General features: G+C 40.3%; 2 protein-coding genes and 3 long non-coding RNA genes across 6 annotated transcripts; 4 read left to right on the top strand and 1 right to left on the bottom strand.

Annotated features, from left to right (window-relative positions):
• Positions 1,495-4,661, bottom strand: LOC110434608. 2 transcript variants are annotated; one of them, XR_002452152.1, is made up of 3 exons: positions 4,551-4,661; positions 2,374-2,978; positions 1,495-2,228 (listed from the first exon to the last, which is right to left on the bottom strand). It is a non-coding gene; the product is annotated as an uncharacterized LOC110434608 (long non-coding RNA). The 2 variants fall into 2 exon arrangements; XR_002452151.1 differs by lacking the exon at positions 4,551-4,661 and having other exon boundaries at positions 2,374-3,764.
• Positions 4,989-8,056, top strand: LOC110435091. Its single transcript, XR_002452754.1, has 2 exons — positions 4,989-5,473; positions 7,706-8,056. It is a non-coding gene; the product is annotated as an uncharacterized LOC110435091 (long non-coding RNA).
• On the top strand, positions 14,264-17,626 carry LOC8064254. The gene is made up of 2 exons (XM_002453924.2): positions 14,264-14,439; positions 16,959-17,626. The coding sequence occupies exons 1-2, from the start codon at positions 14,361-14,363 to the stop codon at positions 17,171-17,173; spliced, it is 294 nt and encodes a 97-aa protein (XP_002453969.1). The 5' UTR covers positions 14,264-14,360; the 3' UTR covers positions 17,174-17,626.
• On the top strand, positions 14,448-16,209 carry LOC110434919. The gene is made up of 2 exons (XR_002452485.1): positions 14,448-14,936; positions 15,012-16,209. It is a non-coding gene; the product is annotated as an uncharacterized LOC110434919 (long non-coding RNA).
• LOC8064253 (protein disulfide isomerase-like 5-3) lies at positions 17,574-20,464 on the top strand. Its single transcript, XM_021459910.1, has 5 exons — positions 17,574-18,087; positions 18,481-18,584; positions 18,672-19,042; positions 19,318-19,622; positions 19,906-20,464. The coding sequence occupies exons 1-5, from the start codon at positions 17,638-17,640 to the stop codon at positions 20,146-20,148; spliced, it is 1,473 nt and encodes a 490-aa protein (XP_021315585.1). The 5' UTR covers positions 17,574-17,637; the 3' UTR covers positions 20,149-20,464.

Genomic DNA, 20,708 nt, shown 5'->3' with positions numbered 1-20,708 from the left:
CCAAAGAGTCGTATTTAGCTGGTACACGTATATATGTATGCTGGTTACAGGAGGCAGGGTCCCCTTTTCTTACTCGGGAAAGGAAAGGAGACAGTGAGGTGGTGTTGTTCATAACGTAAGGCACCGCGCAGCCTGATGAACCTTTCAGGCTCCCTTTCAACAAAGTAAACAAGTAGTTATTCCATTGCGATTTGAGGTTCAGCTGGTAATACGTCGTGCATCACGTTTGCCCTGCATCAAGCTTTGCATGATTTGTCAAAAAAAAAAAAAAGCTTTGCATGCACGCACACGGCCAGCCCAGTGATCCACGACCTAGCTAGCTAGCTGCTAGTCAGGTAGTAAAAATCAGCTACGTACAGTACATACTACTCACAGATTGTTGATCTTAGAGCAAGTTTAATAATACAACCCTATTTGTAAGGTTCTTTGTAGCCTTCTCTCAGCCCACTCATACAATAGTTAGCTATTCACTATTAATTTATAGCTTTATCTCTCTCACAAAGTTTCTTGGTTACTACTGTGCCTAAGCTGACTGTAATCTTGCTTCTCCTCTTTCTTATTCCTTCTCTCCTCCACCTCAGCATTTAGCCAGCTTACAGCCAACTATAATACTTGCTCTTAATGATCAAAGTGGAGGAGGGTTTAGCAAATACTAACGCGCATACTAGCTAGCTAGCAGCACTCCAGTATTTTAGCGCACACGTGTACGCGAGACAAGGACGTACGGTTGCTGCCGTTTGAATTTCCGTCTACTTACTCGAGTACTTAAGTTATATATACTAGTAAGTAGGATTAGTATGTACTAGCAGCTAGAGTAGATAGTAGAACATGCTTATTGCTGAACTACGAGCAACAAGCAAACCGGCCGACCGGGAGATAATTAGGAGCATCTTAGTTAGTTTATTAATAATAGTCCCCTGATTCACTTAGTAAATTAAAGAAGGGTTTGCAGTACACATATAAGTAAGGGCCTAGTCGATCGAGCAACTCCCGCCGTGTCGTCACACACCTGAATGTGATGGACGACCCATCTCCGTATATCTACGTACTGACGTCTTCTATTACTGAATCACTCCTTGGATCGAGGTGTCCTTTTAGGCCCTTTTGTCACACCTGCCGCCTCCCGTTTCACACTCATCAAGTTCCACGAATCCCTGCAAAACATGTAAAGTACAAGTGAATTCTGGTGGGAAGCTGATGAGAATCATTTCTCTATTTACACCATGGCCTTGTTTAGTTCTAGAAAAATTTTGCAAAATTTTTCAGATTCTCCGTCACATCGAATCTTTAGACGTATGCATAAAGTATTAAATATAGATAAAAATAAAAACTAATTGTACAGTTTGGTCGGAATTGATGAGACGAATCTTTTGAGCCTAGTTAGTCCATAATTAGATAATATTTGTCAAATACAAACAAAAGTGTTACTATTCATATTTTGCAAAAAATTTTAGAAGTAAACAAGGCCCATATATAAGTTGGGAGCTAAAAAAATTCACTCTCCACTGCTTCTCTGTTCTCTCCACTCCTCATTCATATTGTCAAAGGAATCATTTCCCCACGAGAATCACTCCTTGGAGAATAAAAAAAATGAAGCTCTATCAAAGTGGCCTTTAGGCTATTTTTGGCCGGCACGGCGGCTAAATTACAACCTACGAAAGAAACACCGTAAAAATAAAGAACACGCTGGCTTACGCCAAGCAAAAGCAGGCAGGCATGCGCATTACGTATATTTGTTTCTCTGCCGGCCGGTCTGCCCGCCGGGTCTCTTCCCTTCCCTTCCCTTCCCTTCCCTTGGCTTCTCAGTTTGTTTGGTGCAGGCGTGCCGTGCAGTTACTTACACGTACCAATGCAACGCGAATCATCTCCATCAGCTGGGGCTCCATCTCTCCCTCCCGGTTAACTTGGCGAGGAGAAAGTTGGCTAGGCAAGCATCGCGAGGAAAACACCCGGAAAAGGAACCCATCATCGAAACAGAGCACCTGCCAAAGTTAAGTGATGTGTGTACCTCTCTCTTTCCTCTTTTTTTTTTTGGGTCCATCCATCATCCCCTTCAAACTTGTCGATCGACGACGGGCCATGGCGTACGTACCTCCCGGGCCCTGAGGGCATGCGTGCTCTAATGCATATGTATATGTCAGCCTACCTAGCACGCAATTAAATCCTGGTGTGGACCGATGTGAGCAATGCCCACCAGATCAGCACCTAAACACAAAACGTTCGGTCGCCTGGACAGTAACATTAAGCACTAATCATATATATATATATATATATATATATATATATATATATATATATATATATATATATATATATATATATATATATATATGAAGAGAAAAATTTGGTTACAATTTAGCAAAGAGAAATCACATTAGACAGGGGCCATGGCCGCCCAGCTTGGCCTTACCCAAGCTCCGCCCTTGACCAGCATGAAACACATTAGGGGGAAAAAGATCAGTCTAAAAATTATCACAATAATCATAACATGTTGCCTTAATTTGGCAGATCTACTCTATTCGTCAGTCCCAATTCGGAGGATGCCGCACTAGGGGCTGAGGGGGACGCCAGCGGCAGATGACAACGACGGCGCCGAACTGGGCCGAAGATTGACAACGACATGGGTGCGCCCTGCCGACACCAACGACAGTGCAGTTGCTCTTGCTGCTGCACTCTTCTTCGCCGGGCCTGATCCACTAGCATTGGCACTGGGGTTGGAGTTGTGCGCGAGCAGGATGCTCCCCCCCCCCCGAGTGGTTCGACCCAATGCTAGAAGAACTTGCCGCCTCGCAAGACTTGCACTAGCACCAACACCAGCAATGCTAAAGGAACTTGCCGTCTCGCAAGACTTGCACTAGCACCAGCACCGCCTTCTCAAGAGGTTTGAGCTTCGTTTTCACCACCATCATCACCTGTGCAGTGCATGCCTCCTTGGATGGGTCCCTTGTACGCTGTGAGCCAACCCACGGCCTCAGCACCTATGGTCACGGGTGCTGTTGCGTTAGAGGAGGGTGTGGTTCTAGTGACGGAGCTAGCTAGGGGATATCCGCACCCCCAGTCTAGGTCGTGTTTGATGTAAACGGAGGTGGTTCAGCCATGCCGGCTGTTGTTGGTGGAGGGACTCATGCAATGGCCACAATGTCAATTCAAGAGACTTTGGGGGAGCGGCAAACCCCCCTCATCCAGGGGAAGTTGAGGTTGCGTAGGCCTCGAACACCGGTCCCCATTACATTACCGCGGCATAGTGAGCGCATTGCAGCCAAGTTGCGCAAGCGGACTCCACCAAACAGGCTCAGTGTGTTCTCATGCAAAAACTAGGATGGTTATACCATCACCTAAGGTCGACTTCGAGATGGTGCGGAAGAACAAGGCTACCTTCAGGACGCCACTGTCAGACTCCACCTAGGAGGGGCTGCAATTTCTTTTTGGTGGGGAGTTTGAACTAATGGCCATGAACCTAGATATGATCGTGGAGGCCATCTAGCCCCTCGCCATAAGCACCTCTGTCGTTCAGTAGTTTCCATATAATTACAACCACGTGCGAGTGTGGTGAGAGTGACGGGTGTGCATTGATAATCTTTGGATTATCGTAACTTGTCACTATATGTAACAAAACTCTTTTATTCTGCTTAATGAAAAACGTGTTAAAGCACGATCTTGAGAATAATAGTTATTGGATCTATTCTACTTTGTTACTAGCATAAAAAAAATAAATAACCCTTAGTTTGTATCTAAATTACCCATATCCCACTAATTTAAAATAACCCTCGAAATATATGTAAACTACATATATTTGCCATTATTAATAATTTATAATATTTCTAAATAACCCACTAATTTAAAATAACCCTCTAAAGATAGTTTATAGTATAGCCTTATAATTTATCCACCTCTACCATTATTATTAATAATCCAAACTATTTCTAAATTTACATCTAAATTTATGCGCATATATCTTTACTAAAGATAAAATAAAGTAACACATTTAATTCATATATAAATTATTCACCCTCAAATCTAACAAATACTAATATAAACTATTATAGAAAATGATTCCATAACCATAAAATATGATATATATTTTTTCTAAATTACACATTTCTAACATTGTTAAATTCAAAGTAAGTACAATGTTATATGCCACCGTGTAGCATACATTAGGATAAATATTTATTTTAGTAGTTTTATATAGCATGGAAAAATATTCTATTGAACAAACCACATATCAACAACACCGGTGTTTTTAATTTGAGTTATATTATAATCCATGAACGTATTTTTTTGTAAGTAGTTACTTTAAATAATAAGTTTATACATTTTAACTAAAACAGTATAGCATTCCAATACCATTAATTCAATTTTTAGATGCTCTATGTTTTTTATAAAACGGTACTACTACACACATTTCTTAGATATAGTAAATTCAACATCTTACGTGTCGCAAGTGCAGCCTGAAATGATTCTTATGTTATATATTACAGTATTTTAAGAGTGTAGCATTGTAGTAGTTAAAATGTTGCTATATATTGTAGTAAATAAGAGACGTCTACCTTCAGAAGCAATGACAGACACGTCTACCTTCAGAAGCAAGCCGATCGACACATGATTCCATTTTCTTACGAACATAATAGGACAGATTTACTAGAACAGACCGATAACAAACTAAATCCTCTAATACACATGCATGTTGCTCCCCTCTCTACTAGCTTGCATTATTATGCGCCCTTGATTATATATAGACTCGAGCATGCATGCATCTGTAACCATAATTTGGGTGGTCGAAGATAAATCGGTAAACAAGCACGCGTGCATGTGTCACCAAAGATATACCATTGCTAATCTGGCACAAGCAAATTTTAGATGGTTCTAAAAGTAGGACCCCCTTCCTGCTCTCTTAACAGAATTCGTATCGCAGATAGAATGGCTCTGCACCACCCATTTATAAACACGCGACAACCTTCAAGCTCAAGAACAAAGAGGGGGAAAAAAACTCGACCAATTTAGAAAGAACCAACAGAGTAGACATCTAAATTAGCCTCGACAAGCACGGAATTGAACCTATGGTTTAGCCATACATCCTCACTCTGACCAAACTAATTAAATCATGCTTAAAATAAAGCACGTACGAGCACACACAATGCAAGTTTATACGCACGCTTCCAGCATATTTTGCACGCTTCTCAGACTCTCAGCAAATAAAATATGTAATGTAATGTAATCTAATCTAATCTGCCATGCACATCTCAACACCATTCTACGCAACGTCCCCTGCGTCTTCAGCATACAGACGGCCATGTGTTTCCACCGATTTCCAGTAGGCGAGCGTTTTCAGCCCGCAACGGACAAGTGCAAGATCACAAAACGCCCGGAAGTCCCCTGAAAACGATGGCACATTTCATAGCGTTTGGCGTCGCCTTGCCTGAAAAAGAGGACGGGGATCGGAGACAAATTTTACACTTGACGGAAATTCGGGGTGATTCCGCTCTCACTTTCACGTCAATTATTTTTTTTTCTCGCCATGTGGCGCACACCTGACCCCAACCTGGGCCTTGTTTAGTTTCAAAAACTTTTGCAAAATTTACATTATAACATTTTTATTTATATTCGACAAATATTATCTAATTATGGACTAACAATGCTTAAAAGATTCATCTCGTAAATTGCATACAAACTGTGCAATTAGTTACTATTCTTATCTGTATTTAATGCACCATACATACGCCGCAAGATTCGATATGACAAATAATCTATTTTTTTATCTGTTTAGTTCCCCACCTAAAAAATTTTCATCCATCCCATCGAATCTTTGGACATATGCATGGAACATTAAATGTAGATAAAAAATAAACTAATTACACAAGTTTGGTTGAAAATCACGAGACGAATCTTTTAAGCCTAGTTAGTCCATAATTAGCCTTAAGTGTTACAGTAACTCACATGTGCTAATGATAGATTAATTATGCTTAATAGATTTGTCTTGCAGTTTCCAGACGAGCTATGTAATTTGTTTTTTTATTAGTTTTTGAAAACCTCTCCTGACATTCTTCCGACATATCCGATGTGACACTTGTTTGGAAGTAAGAACTAGGTTGGTCATATAGATTTCAAACAAGTAGAGGCTTAAGGCAAGGTGACCCAATATCTCCAATACTATTCAACATAGTAGTAGACATGTTGGCCATACTCATTGCTCGGGCAAAGGAAGTGGATCAGGTGGAAAGGGTCATTCCCCATCTTGTCCAAGATGGTCTTTCCATCCTTTAATATGCAGACGACACTCTGATTTTCATGAGTCATGATCTGGACAAGGCGTTGAACATGAAATTAATTTTAAGTACCTTCGAGCAACTTTCGGGGCTAAAAATAAACTTCCACAAGAGTGAGATATTTTGTTTTGGTAAAGCAAAGGAGCATGAAGCGTTTTACTCGTAGCTTTTTAGGTGCAGGTTGGGAAACTATACATTCCGGTATCTGGGTTTACCTATGCACACTAGGAAATTGAGTAACAAAGATTGGCAGTTCATCGAAAATAGAATCGAGAAAAAACTTAGTGGATGGAAAGGCAAGATGCTATCGGCAGGAGGATGCTTGATCTTAATAAACTCGGTGCTTTCTAGTTTACCAATGTTTATGATGTCATTCTTTGAACTCCCAAAAGGAGTCTTAGAAAAGATTGACTGTTTTAGATCAAGATTCTACTGGCAAAACGACCAACACAGGCGGAAGTATAGATTGGCCAAGTGGGAAATCTTATGCCAACCTAAAATACAAGGAGATCTAGGCATACAAAATTTGGACGTACAGAATAGATGTTTGTTGAGTAAATGGCTTTTTAAATTGATAAATGAGGATGGATTATGGCAAAAACTCTTACGGAATAAATACCTAAAAGACAAAACCATAGGAAGTTATTCTAAAAAGCCAACAGATTCTCATTTTTGGAAAGGCCTAATGAATGTTAAAGATATTTTCATGGGGTTTGGGTCATTTAAGGTCAAAGATGGTTCACAAACTCGTTTTTGGATGGATACCTGGCTGGGCAACCAACCACTCAAAACTAAATTCCCCTCGTTATTCAATATTGTGAGAAGAAAACAAGCTTCCGTGGCAAGTGTCCTTGCAGCCGTCCCTTTAAACATCTCCTTCCACCGCAATTTAGCGGGAAGAAACCTACGGGTTTGGCACAGAATTGTTGCTTCTCTACAGGACGTGAATTTACAAGAGGAAAGAGATGTTTTTGTTTGGTCTTTACATTCATCAGGTAGCTTTTCAGTTAGCTCGATGTATGCCACGTTAATTAACAATGGTGTCAGGGTGCCACAAGATATATGACAGATCAAAGTTCCTACAAAAATAAAGATATTTTTGTGGTACTTAAAAAGAGGTGTGATTCTAACAAAAGATAACCTAGCCTGTCGTAATTGGAATGGTGACACGAGGTGTAGCTTTTGCCATTCTACAGAAACTATTCATCACCTCTTTTTTGATTGTTTTTATGCCAAATTTCTGTGGCGTGCAGTACATTTAATGTTTGGGATATCACCCTCTCTTAGCATAGAGGATTTATTTGTTCATTGGTCTAAGTTGGGTGATAATTTGCACAATTCGTTGTTATTAACAGCAGCATCGGCTTTATTTTGGACAATTTGGTTAACTCGAAACGAAGTGGTTTTTGACAAAAGTAGACCAAAAAACCTTTTTACAGGTACTCTTCCATGGAACACATTGGCTGCGCCAATGGGCAAGACTGCAACGGCGTGATGATCAGCAGGACCAGCTCATTCTTGTTGGACATCATCTTAAGTCGTCAGCCTTGCATTTTTTTAGCTCAAATGGTTGGTTGTCAAATAGGTTTATTGGTCTCTCTTAGTCAAATCTTTACTTCATGTTTCTTTTTTTTCAAAGTAAATTGTGTAAACTTTGGAAATGGAGCGCTGAACAGATGTTCAAACGATGTAATAATTGGTCTGATTCTACTTGTTGGTAGATGAAGCCGGATATAAACTATCGTTTATCTAAAAAAATCTGATGTGACATAAAAAAATTTCATCTCCAATCTAAACAGGACCTAAACAAGTCCCTGGGCTGCTAGCTTTGGCTCGTTCTCTAGCAGGATCCGACATAAATTCAAGGTCGGGACGACACGTTCGCTTCAACTACTGCAGCTGCTGTTTCTACAGTGATGCGTGAAAGGGAGCTGCAGCCACAGTCCCGCAGACAGCTTCGGCTCTAGCAACAACTTCTATGGTGAAGCCAATAAGGATCGCTCGTTTTCCGGTGATGAATAGTATATGAGTCGAAGCCGTTGGCTCGTCCTTAAGTGCTCTGACTCTTCCGCAGATGAGGATGAAACCATGTGAAACAAACCCTTGATATAATGATTTAAATAAGAGTTAACTTGCAGCATACTCAATCAAGTTTGACAACTTATCTTATAGACTGTTCGCTGATCTAAAAAGTCATAGCTCAAAATACTACTGTTCGCTGATTTATTATGAGAAAAAAATATTTTTTACTGATAGAAAAAATACGACTTATAAGACAAGCGAAGTACAAAATATCATTTCTTTTGTTATGGCTTTTTTATTAATAAAAGTTTTTCAAAAATAACTTAAATTTAATTTTGTTTATATAATTTTTTAAAATAAAATAAGTGGTCAAACTTAAAATAGAAAAAGTCAAATATCTTATCATTCAGATGGAGGGAGTATATTAGAAGCGCAGGAACATCCTGAGTATTGGAATAAGAAGCTACGACAGGCTAATCCACCGTAAGATGTACCACTTGTTACACGTCAAACATAGTCTACCACATTTCAACATGGACTTGCTAATTCAATAAAAACCAAGTCTGATTAAATTCAATAAAAACAGCTAGATACATGTGTCGTGTAACAAGTGTTACGTCTTTAAGGGTATATGTATATTTTTCTAGTTGAAGTTAAATTAAACTTCCTAGCTTGCATGTTGATTTTTGCTGTTTTTTTAATATTACTAGTAAAAGAGAAAAGAAGCGAAGGAACTAGTGTTTTAGTTGCATTGGTCTAGAGCGGGACGGCCTGGGCAACGAGCTAGCATGTCATCAAACAATCATATCTTCTGCTCGTTAGTTACTTTCGCAAATTATGAGGTTTCAGGTAGCGAATAAGCCATGGTCAGGCAAATGACAATAAGCGTGTACACATGGCTAGAGGACAATCTACTGACAGGATCGGAGAAATTAAATTAGAGTGGCGGCTTCAGTTTGCCGCCAATTGCTTTTTTTTAAAAAAAATGTCCCTGTCCCGTTTCATATATATCATAATTTGTACGACCTCATCAGACCCACTGGCTGCTGCTAAGCAAAAGAGTCAAAGCAACCACTGGTGTACATGCATACTACTTCCATTCCGTCGTAAGCTCTATTTTGCTTCAAAAATCATCATCATAACTGTGGTCATAGCTTTAGTAATGAAGCAGATGTAATTGAGAAATCGCGCTTTCTATTTTGTTTGTAGTCCTTAATTAGTAGCTGCCGCATGCCCGCATTATCCTATTACTCCTATCCAAGAAAAGAACATAATTACAATATTTGTGTTCATCAAATTGGCTTAAGCTTGATCAAATTTAAAATAAATAGTATTAGCATTTACGTCTCTAAATAAATTTTTTACAAAATATATTCTATAATTAATTTAATGATACTTATTTTGTATTATAAATATTAGTATTTTTTATACAATTTTGGTTAAAGTTCAAATTATTTGACTTTTTAAAATATAATAATTGTATTCTTTTAACTATGCGTTAACCATTTTTGTATCGACGAAAATGTCAGACTTGATACATAGAACTAATTGTTAGCCTTAGCTCTTGTAAATAGGGGGCTAATATATAAGCTATTTTTTAGCTAAGGCTCTTGTACACTTGTTAGTGATAGTGGAAGCGTTTAATTTCACCACAATGTCAAATCAGCACAGGTCGTCACCTATTCACAAAAGAAAATATATGCATCACACACACACACACACACACACACATATATATATATATATATATATATATATATATATATATATATATATATATATATATATATATATATATATATATATATATATATATATGGAGGAAATGATAGCAGACACAATTGGTTCCGTTGCAACTGATCGCAACAACACTAACAGCAGTCGCAACTAGTTGTAGCAGGATACTTCCAACTACACTTGTAACTAGTTGCAGCCACACTCATAGCAATAACAATAAACCAGATTTAACGTGAAAAATCCCTAAACCGGGGTAAAAATAACAGGACCAAGCCAATCAAATCTTTTTCTACTATATGCTTATGGGATTACAACAAGTTCATCTCTAGATAGCACTATAGATAACCATACATCAAGATACACAGATCTTGGCAACCATACATCAAGATACGTAGATCTTGGATAACAACAATAAGATTTGGGGCTGCTGCTTAGGGAGTGAAAAGACCTTAGCTAAAGATAATGGAACTCAGCCTGCTCACCAGGAGCAATTACTCTCCTCACTGGCCACTCATGTGGAGGATTTCTCAACAGGCTCTAACTAGTTGTTAGCTAACTAGCTGGCTAATTCTATCTAATTTATGTTATTTTTTAGCTATTGCTAATAACTAGCCCTAGCTAATGCAAAGAGGTCCTATATATATGTTTAATCACTAGTACTCCCAAATTATAAGACTTTGACTTTTTAGATCCCAATTTTGACCACTTGTCTTATTCAAAAAGTTTGGGTAAATGTAGTCAAATTTAAGTTATTTTTTAAGAACTTTTATTAATAAACCAAGACACGAGAAAAGAAGTGATATTTTTGCATAATTTTTTGAATAAGACGAGTGGTTAAATTTGATGTCAAAAAAGTCAAACGTCTTATAATTTGGAATGAATTGACTACAAGTGACTCGGTCTGGGCATTTAACAACCCTACTCCAACTAACTTTTAAAATATTTTAAAACTAGTCTTTTAAGAATTAAACTAAAAACTAAAAAGCTAGATTTTGATTGATCTGAGAGGCTAAAAACTTATTTAAAAATAAATAGCAAAAATGCCAATGTGAAGAAAACAAAAGCTATAACGCCAGTTTTCAAGTCAAAATAAAAAGGCAAAACTCAAACAAACAACGAAACTAAACTACTCAGGTCGATCGCAAACAGAACAGGCCAGCCAGCTCATCTAGATGCTGTCCACCGATCTACTGGCCAGGTGATTAAAACATGAGCTGAAAACAAAACACAGCGAGAGACGCCTCAATATAATTTGTCCCATCTAGAAATTAAAAGGAAATAAGTTTCTTCTTGCTAAGATTAAAATATTTATGCGGTTGTTACAAAAACAATGTTGCCCTAACCAAAGATAACATGAAAAGGGGACATTATTATGTCCCAAATTAAATGTTGTAATCAAGATGAAAACAGGCATCCCACATATTTATTTTGTTATTTACTTGCCCAATTGCAAGGGTGGTGTGGCTAGGAAATGGTTGCCCTATGGGACATACTTTGGAATTGCACCTATCTGTTGTTGGGCTACTTAAAACAAGAAACAAATAGTAGTGTTTATAAGAGTTGAGCTGTATTATGTTCACGTTGGAACAATAAATTAGTGTTTAATTTCAGACGCGACTACGTATACTCTAGATCGACTAGTAGCTGTTGGATCCGATTATACGCACATTCATGAGCTACATCTTGTCTTGATCTTGTACGTACGACGTCTTCTTTTCCAATGATAGATAGAGATAGATAGGCGATCCTGCAAGTACCTCCTGGGTACGTCAATCACGTAGGCATATATATAGATAACTATAACTAATCCACTGCATGCGTGTTCAAGTTGTGCATGTGTAAGCAATTGGGAGATGGACGTGGATAGCGCAACAGGAGATGATGGATATATAGATCGAGGTTGGCCCTGTTTAGATTGAAGATGAAATTTTTTTGGGTGTCACATCGGATGTGTCGGAAGGATGTCGAGAGAGGTTTTTAGAAACTAATAAAAAAACAAATTACATAGCTCGTCTGGAAACTGCAAGACAAATCTATTAAGCATAATTAATCTATCATTAGCACATATGAATTACTGTAACACTTAAAGCTAATCATGAACCAACTAGGCTTAAAAGATTCGTCTCGCAATTTTCAACTAAACTGTGTAATTATTTTATTTTTTATTTACAGTTAATGTTCCATGCATGTGTCAAAGATTCGATAGGAGACGATGTCACCCCTAGGCATTTTTATATAAATGCACCGGTTCTGCACACACGAGGAATTATTATCTAAGGTTCAGACGTCCCCTCACTGGGTCACGAGTATTAGCTACGTAAGTAAAGTACCCTATATTGTTCCAGATCGATCGACTAACATTATTTATTATGCAGTAGTTGAAGTTGGAAATGCCTGTCTGTCCTCTCGTGGCCAACAGCGCAACTGCACAAGTCTGCGTCCATCGATTTCTGCTTACTCCGTCAAATTGGAAGGCGTTTGACTTTTTTTACTCCAAGTTTGACCACTCGTCTTATTCAAAAAATTTGTACAAATATAGTCAAATTTAAATCATTCTTGAAGAACTTTTATTAATAAACCAATACACAACAAAAAAGTAATATTTTGTACAAAACTTTGAATAAAACGAGTAGTCAAACTTGATATTAAAAAAGTTAAACGACTTACAATTTGGAATGAATTGAGTAGATACACGCATCGAGGTAATGGTTTTCAGGTGGCACATTCGGACATTCCTGTTTCCTGTAAGGGGCTGTTTGAATCATTTCATTTGGTTGAATTCACCTACAGTAGAAATGCAACACATTTGTACATCTCTCGTATAACCAACAATAATATACAAATACAATCCATATATAACTATGTTAGTTTAAAATGATTATTAAATAATATGTGTTTAAATATGAATTCAATGCAACACATAAGAGAAGGTAAGGTGTAAGCCTAAGGACATGCTTTACTACTGAATGAAAGCTGTTCTCTCTTGCTACGACCTAGCAAATGCAATAATGCAATTGGAACATAGTCCTAACAGTAACTAGTTCTCCGCCGTACTCCGTAGCGTTGAAGCATGGAGGCAACAATCAACAACACTTTGGACTTGATGCGCTAGCTGGTCATAAATTGCAGTTAGGACATGGTACTACATGCTTGCATTGCATGACGGTAGTAGCCACAGATCCAACTGTTCAAAGTACCGTAGTCCAATCAAAGGAGCCAGCAGGAGCCTCAGGCCTTGTTTAGTTCCGAAAAATGAAAAGTTTTCGGTACTGTAGTTTTTTTGTTTGTTTGTGACAAATATTATCTAATCATGGACTAACTAGGATCAGAAGATTCGTCTCGTGATTTACAGCTAAACTGTATAATTTTTTTGTTTTCGTCTATATTTAATATTTTATGCATGTATCACAAGATTCGATGTGACGAGAAATCTTGAAAACTTTTTAGTTTTCAGGTGAACTAAACAAGGCCTCACCAACGAACCAACCACCAACCGGCTTGAAGAACTCACAACGCACGGAACTGAACCGAAATGCTCGGCATTGAATGGAATGGTGCCCATCGAAGAAAAGCTGCGTGCTAGCACAAGATAGGGCTAGCCTCCTTCCCTCTATTCACCATTCATGATGAATGAATAAATTGCTTGTTTCAAAAAAAAAATGAATGGATGAATGGGTTATATGGAAGTTGAACTGTCATTCAGATATAAATCCTGTTTGTTGATATCAACTGACAGCCAGAATAATGACCTCGTGTACTACTTGACAAAGGAAAAGTGAGAGGCTCCATTGAGCGTTTAGAGTTTTATTAGATGAGGGGTGTTAGCTCCAAAAGTTTTTATGGCCGCCGAGAAGCGACAACAGAGGGCAGAGGTTATAATTCAGTTGTGTCCACAGACAGGCCATCACAATCAATAAACATTCATAGCAAATAGCATGCCTACGTCAACATATACATATATACATAAATCTTTGACAACTGTAGAAATTACTAGCTCCTTAAGATAAATTCACTGAACATAAAACCTAGAACAAAGCCATGGCCATCAGGCCATGATATATATGATGAAAAGATTTCAAACCAACTCATGGACAATACGTTTAGCCCGGCCCAAGTAGAGACAATACATTTAGCTCGGCCCAAGTAGGGAACAATATGTTTCGACCGGCCCAAATAGAGAGCCCACACAGCCCATGCAACAGGCCACACAACCCAAACTGACTTTTCTCAGCTCTAGAGTCTGGACTTCGTCCATTCCCTTTTGCTCGCGCACGCGCTCGTCGTCTCTCGAGACCCCGAACCTCACCGCCGGCGACGACCAAGAGGAACGCGACGATGGCGACGGCGCTCGGCCGCGGCGCGCGCTCTGGACTCCGACTCCTCGCCGCAGGCGCCGAGTCCTGCTCAGCACCCGGTAAGACCCGTGCACCCTTACCCTCCGCCCGCTCACCTGCGCCGCCGCGATCCAATCGGGGGCGCTGTCATGCGATTCGATTGCCTCATTGCCCTATTGTTAGATCTGACACGTTCGTCGCATTCGAAAGAATCCATTTCGCGCGGTGCTAGATTTGAGAAATTGGCTATTATAGAACTCCAAACATTGGGTTTATCTGTAATAGGATTCCTAACGTTTGTTTCTCCAAATAGAACTCCAAACAATTACAATCAGCCCTAATGACATTTTTTTCATTTTTAATCTCTTTTGTCATCTAAAAATATATGTATTTTTCGTATTGACCCTATTACCCTTCAGCTATCCTATGGTATTCAATTCCATCGTTTCATCTTCGAGAGACGCCGCACGACGCTCCTCCAAACAATTTCTCATTGAAATACAGGTTGGAGGAGAAAGCGCTCAAACTTGGGTTTACTGATCAGTAGGCTAAAGATGGCCATGACACTGCACCTGATGTTAGTATCACCAAGGCCATCCTGAGGCTTCTGCCGATCTGGACAACACTTCTGATCTTCACCGTCATTTTTCAGCAACCAATGACGCTCTTCACCGAGCAAGGCATACTGATGAACCACAAGGTCGGCAGCACCTTCGTGATTCCTCCGGCGATGCTCTAGAGCTTGATGACGATGTCGGCGATACTGCTCATGCCGCTGTACGACAAGATATTCGTTCCTCTGATATGCATGTTCACCCGGGAGGAGAAGGGGATTACCGTGCTCCAGCGGCCGGATCGGCATCGGCATGGCCCTCTCAATCGTGGCCATGGTTACCGCCTCCAATGTCGAATCGAAGCGGCTCCATTTCGTCAGCGAAGTAGATGGCGCCACTCATCAGCTGAGCATATTCTGGCTGCTCCCACACTACATTCTACTGGGAGTAGCTGATGTGTTCACGGTCGTCGGAATGCAGGAGTTCTACACGCAGGTCCCCAGCACCATGAGGACCATTGGCATTGCGCTCTACCTCAGCGTCTTTGGCTTCAGAAACTTCCTCGGTGCCTTTTCTGATCGAGGTCCTCAAGACGACAACGGCGAGGATGGGAGAGAGACACGGCTGGTTCTCTGATGATCCACGGCAGGAACACCTGGACAAGTACTACTGGTTACTGGCTTTTGTTGGCGCCGTCGGCGCCGTCAGCTTTGTGTTCTTCACATATCTCGAAGATGAAACGATGGAATTGAGTACCATACAATAGCTGAAGGGTAATAGGGTCAATACGAAAAATACATGTATTTTTAGATGACAAAAGAGATTAAAAAAGAAAAAAATGTCATTAGGGCTGATTATAATTGTTTGGAGTCTTATTTGGGAGAAACAGACGTTACAAGTCCTATTATAGAGAAACCCAACGTTTGGAGTCCTATAATAGCCAATTTCTCGCTAGATTTGCGTGGCAAAGCTTTAAATGCTCGCTTCAACCATTTGCGAAGCGCGCAGCCATTTTGGTTAGCCTGTATTTTGATCTGGAGCAAATACGGAGCTCATGCAATTAGAAATTGCGCCAACGCTCCAGCCTCGGAGATGATTCTGGGGTGCATGTTTAATTCCCCTAGATTGCTGTAGATTGCAATTCGTTTCAGTCAGAATGGAACTCCATGAGCTCTGGTATTTTCTGGTTGCATTGTATGGGTGCCTAATTTGTGTCTTTGCCTGTTAAGACTTAACAATGGTGGCAAATGCTACTATTAAACTGAATATGTTGTCTTTCATTTGTTGAGCTCTAAAGCCTGTATAATTGTGCTGCCATTTTCTTATTCTCTTGCATGTTGGTAGTTGTAGTTTTCATTGGATTCCTTTGCAATGATAGTTATATTTTTCTGTGATTTGTGAGCCTATATAACACGCAAACTCCAGCTTTGATGCAGCTGCAATTATTCATTATCTGTGGATGTTCTAGTTATATGTTATCAAATTTGGTGCGGAGTAGTTATGGCAGTTATATTTTGTATGGATAAAGATCTTAACCCATTTAATGTGGAAAAGAAAATTACATTAAATTTGTAGTCTTCAAATGAAACGTTCAGTTTTGCATCACTTCAAATGTACTATTCATTGTCAATATTCTTGTTTCTCTGTCACAATGCCCACTTGGCACGTTATTGAGACCGACTGCCGTTCTTCTCCATGTAACTATTCTGGATTCTTGATCAGCCTTTCAATGCAATGAGCAGTATGAATCATATTACCTGTGTACAAAGTTTTCATGTTCACCAATCTGTATGCAATGGCCATCATTTTGTTAATCATATGGTATCGTTGGTTCATTACATTATCACTCTGAAAGTTGAAATGAATAACTTTGTCTAAAGCAACTTGCAGCATGAGTGTACTCTTTGGATATGGAATATTTTTTATGTGACATGCATTTTGATCAATACATTTATGAAGTTTCCATATTCTCAGTTTCAAACTTTTCATGCAGTACATTTACCTCCTATTCTTCTACTTCTCTGACTTCATGTCGTATTTCTCAGCTTCTCGTTCGTTCCATTCTACTGGCATAAGGAGGATGGGGGCGCACGCTCATGATGAGCCATACTACGTCCACGCCAAGCACATGTACAACCTGCACAGGATGAAGCACCAGCAACTTAAGGTGTCCCTCGCCGTGCTGGCTGCGGTAGGCACTGGTGTTGGAGTCCCTGTGTATGCAGTTGTTTTCCAGCAGAAGAAGACTGCATCTGCATAATCTGCAATGCCCGAGAAAGCACAACATCAAACATTACCTGTCCACGAAATTTGTTTCCCCATTTTCCCTATAGCATTTTGAGAAGTTCAGGCTGGAGCTTCAGTTTTGCTTGGCCATTTCTCTATTTTCTCTTGCTGCAGGTTTGCACTCTGCGCTCATTGGATTTTGATGTAGGAATACCGATATATCTGTTAATAATACGATGTCTTGAACTTTTCCAAGATGTGGAGCTGACAGAAAGTCTAACTTTGCTTAGCCGGTTTTCCGTTGAATGTATGGAATGTTACATCTGCTGCTGCGCAGTATGGTAAGCAGTTGTATGTTGCTGACAGCTGACAGTCGCCCTGTGAGCTCTCAGCTCTCAAATGTTAGTTTCGGTGGTGGGGAATGCTTTGCCTTGGAGTTGAAATACAATTGTCTGTAGCTTGCACTGTTGCAAGGTTCATTCCGTAACGCCTGAGAACATGCTCCTTCAAGGGGTTTTACGTCTTCTCTGGGCGTTTGCGGTTTACTTGTGCCATAATTTACGTCTTCTCCTGCCGGAGGCGTCTGCTGCGTGGCACAGTCAACTGCGTTGTATAGACCTTTTTAGGCCGCAGTTGAGTTCAAAAGGTGCGGCGGCGAGATCGAATCAAGCGGAGCGTGAGCGTAGCGTACCCATGGCGATGGCGCTGCGTCGTCGGCTGCTGCTGCTGCTTCCTCTCCTCTTCCTCGTCGTCTTAGTTCAGCGGCCGCATAACTGCGTGGCCAGTGGCGGAGGCGGAGGGGAGCCGGCGGAGTTCGAGATCCCTCGGGACGGGAGCGTGCTGGAGCTTGACGAGAGCAACTTCGAGGCGGCGGTGCGCGCCGCCGAATTCCTCTTCGTCGACTTCTACGCTCCCTGGTGCGGTCACTGCAAGCGCCTCGCCCCGCAGGTAACCGATGCCTCGTCTCTACCCAAGGCCTGCTTACTCAAGAGTAGCAAAGTGATGTAAATCGTCTCTCGACACCATTCGAATCTTGCGAGCTGATAGCAACGTTTTGGGATATCTTGGCAAGGTGTGATTAGAGCAGGGGAACGCAGATAATTGAACTATATTCCCCCTAAATAAGCGATTGATTCTTAGTGCCATCTGAAAATTCCTCCCCAGTGGATGCAGATCAAATCAGAGTCATCAGCGCATCCATCTGCTATCCTCTTTGTTTTTGTTAAATTGGAACATAGGGTAATGCAATCCATAGAGGCAGGGGAATGCTATCGGTCTGTCCTGTGGCCATTTCTGTTGAAATTGAGGTGAGCTGATCACCGTATGGTTGTCTTTCTGCAGTTGGATGAGGCTGCTGTAGTCCTAGCTGGACTGAGCACGCCTGTCGTTGTGGCTAAAGTAAATGCCGACAAGTACAGGAAGCTCGGCTCTAAGTACGGGGTAGAGTAAGTCACCTGATTCACTTGAGCATTTCAGTTACCAAACGGGGTTGTGCAAAGGGTGTCTTTACCTTTCTGTTTCTCTGGATGCAGTGGGTTCCCTACTTTGATGCTGTTTGACCATGGAGTACCCTCGGAGTACACGGGTTCAAGGAAGGCTGATTTGCTTGTTGAGAACCTTAAGAAGCTTGTTGCACCTGATGTTTCTGTGCTTGAGTCAGACTCGTCAATCAAAGGCTTTGTTGAAGCCGCTGGCATCAATTTTCCATTGTTTATTGGGTTTGGAATGGATGAGTCATTGATTGTTGAATATGGAGCAAAGTATAAGAAGAAGGCATGGTTTTCAACAGCAAAGGATTTCTCCGAGGATATGATGGTTGTGTATGATTTTGACAAGTTTCCGGCGTTGGTTTCTGTTAACCCAAAATATAATGAGCAGAGTGTATTCTATGATCCATTCGAAGGTACGGGATAATACTCTCTATGTGCTCCTGATGTGTGGATGGGTAGAGAAAATTTTCCTTTATTTCCCTAATCATCAATTGTCATTCCCTTTATTGACTTAATCATCAATTGTCATTCCCACTGTTTATCCTATACTCTTTGATTTTTCTAGTGATGCAACTATGTGATCCACTTTGTGTTACACAGTGTATATACTTATGTGATTTCCTATCATCAATTGCAGTGCGTAACTTTTCCAGCTTGATGGTAACACCAATAGTTGTTTTGGATACAGGAACTTTTCTGGAAGATTTTATCAGGCAATCCCTACTGCCTGTGACTGTGCCCGTAGATAGAGAGACAGTGAAGTTATTGAAAGATGATGGGAGGAAAGTTGTTCTTACAATTTTGGAGGATGAGTCCGATGAAAATTCTCCACAGCTAATAAAAGTGTTGAGGTCTGCAGCCAATGCAAACCATGATTTAGTGTTCGGATATGTGGGAGTCAAGCAGTGGGAGGAATTCTCTGAGACTTTTGATGTGAAGGTTCCGCAGCTGCCAAAGATTATTGTCTGGGATACAAAAGAGGAGTACGAAGTGGTAAGTAGATTTTCTTTTACTGTTTTTATTTAGTTTTTTTATCTACTGTATGTTTGACCACATATAGAAAAGCAATTTGTGTTGCAACATGCTACATTGTTATGTGTCAGTTCACACGCATCTCACATGCTACATTGGTATACATCTTCTTTTTTTTCACTTGCGAGTCGCGACTTACAGCTCAAAGGCCTAGTCATAGATAAACTTGACATCTCCATCTTGCTTTTGTAATTTACTGCAGATTGAAATGTAATTGATTAAAATGTTATTTTTTTCCTTTTAGGTTGAGGGTTCAGAGAGTCTCAGAGAAGGTGACTATGGATCCCAAGTTAGTCGTTTTCTAGAGGGATATAGGGAAGGAAGAACAATAAAGAAGAAAGTGGGTCGTGGTTCCCCAACACTGCTCGGCCTTAATGCCATATACATTCTCATCTTCCTGGTCGCCGTTCTTGTTGTTTTGATGTATTTTTCTGCGCAAGGCGAGGAGGATCATCAGCCAAGAAGAGGAAGAGCCCATGAGGACTGAGACTGACAGTATAGCAGCAATCTGAGACAACTTTATATTCAAGGCATTGATACCGAGGCTGCGAGTTATTTTTGAGGAGATAACATCTGATGAGAAAAATTTCCTGATCTTCATTTCACGTTCCCTAGGGTCAGAGTTTTAGTTTTTGTTGCAGAGCTATGTATGACCTCCCCACATTTCTCTTGAATCCTTGAAATTTTTGGACTTGCACTTGAGAATCGGGTTTCCTCAAGTTTGTACCATTGTAATTATTCGGCACTTTGTAATATAACATTCATGTGTTATATCTGAGACCTTTGGAGCAACGAGTTCTACAGATTGAACAGCTTATATCTGTAAAATATTACATCTATGGGCCAGGAAGGCGCTAGCACAGGTTGATGAGCCAATCATCGTCACGTCCCTGTTCCCCGCTGCCGCTGGGTCTGTTAATGTCATCAAAAAATTACCTTCCAGTGCGTTTAACGATCGAGAAGGTACAGAACGAGAGATTCATCTTGTGAGGCACAAGAAAAGGATGCAGCTGTTGATGCTTTGCTGCTGCAAGAAAATTTATACTG

Source organism: Sorghum bicolor, chromosome 4 (genome assembly GCF_000003195.3).
Source record: "Sorghum bicolor cultivar BTx623 chromosome 4, Sorghum_bicolor_NCBIv3, whole genome shotgun sequence".
NCBI lineage: Eukaryota > Viridiplantae > Streptophyta > Magnoliopsida > Poales > Poaceae > Sorghum > Sorghum bicolor.
This window is presented reverse-complemented; position numbering and strand designations above follow the sequence as displayed.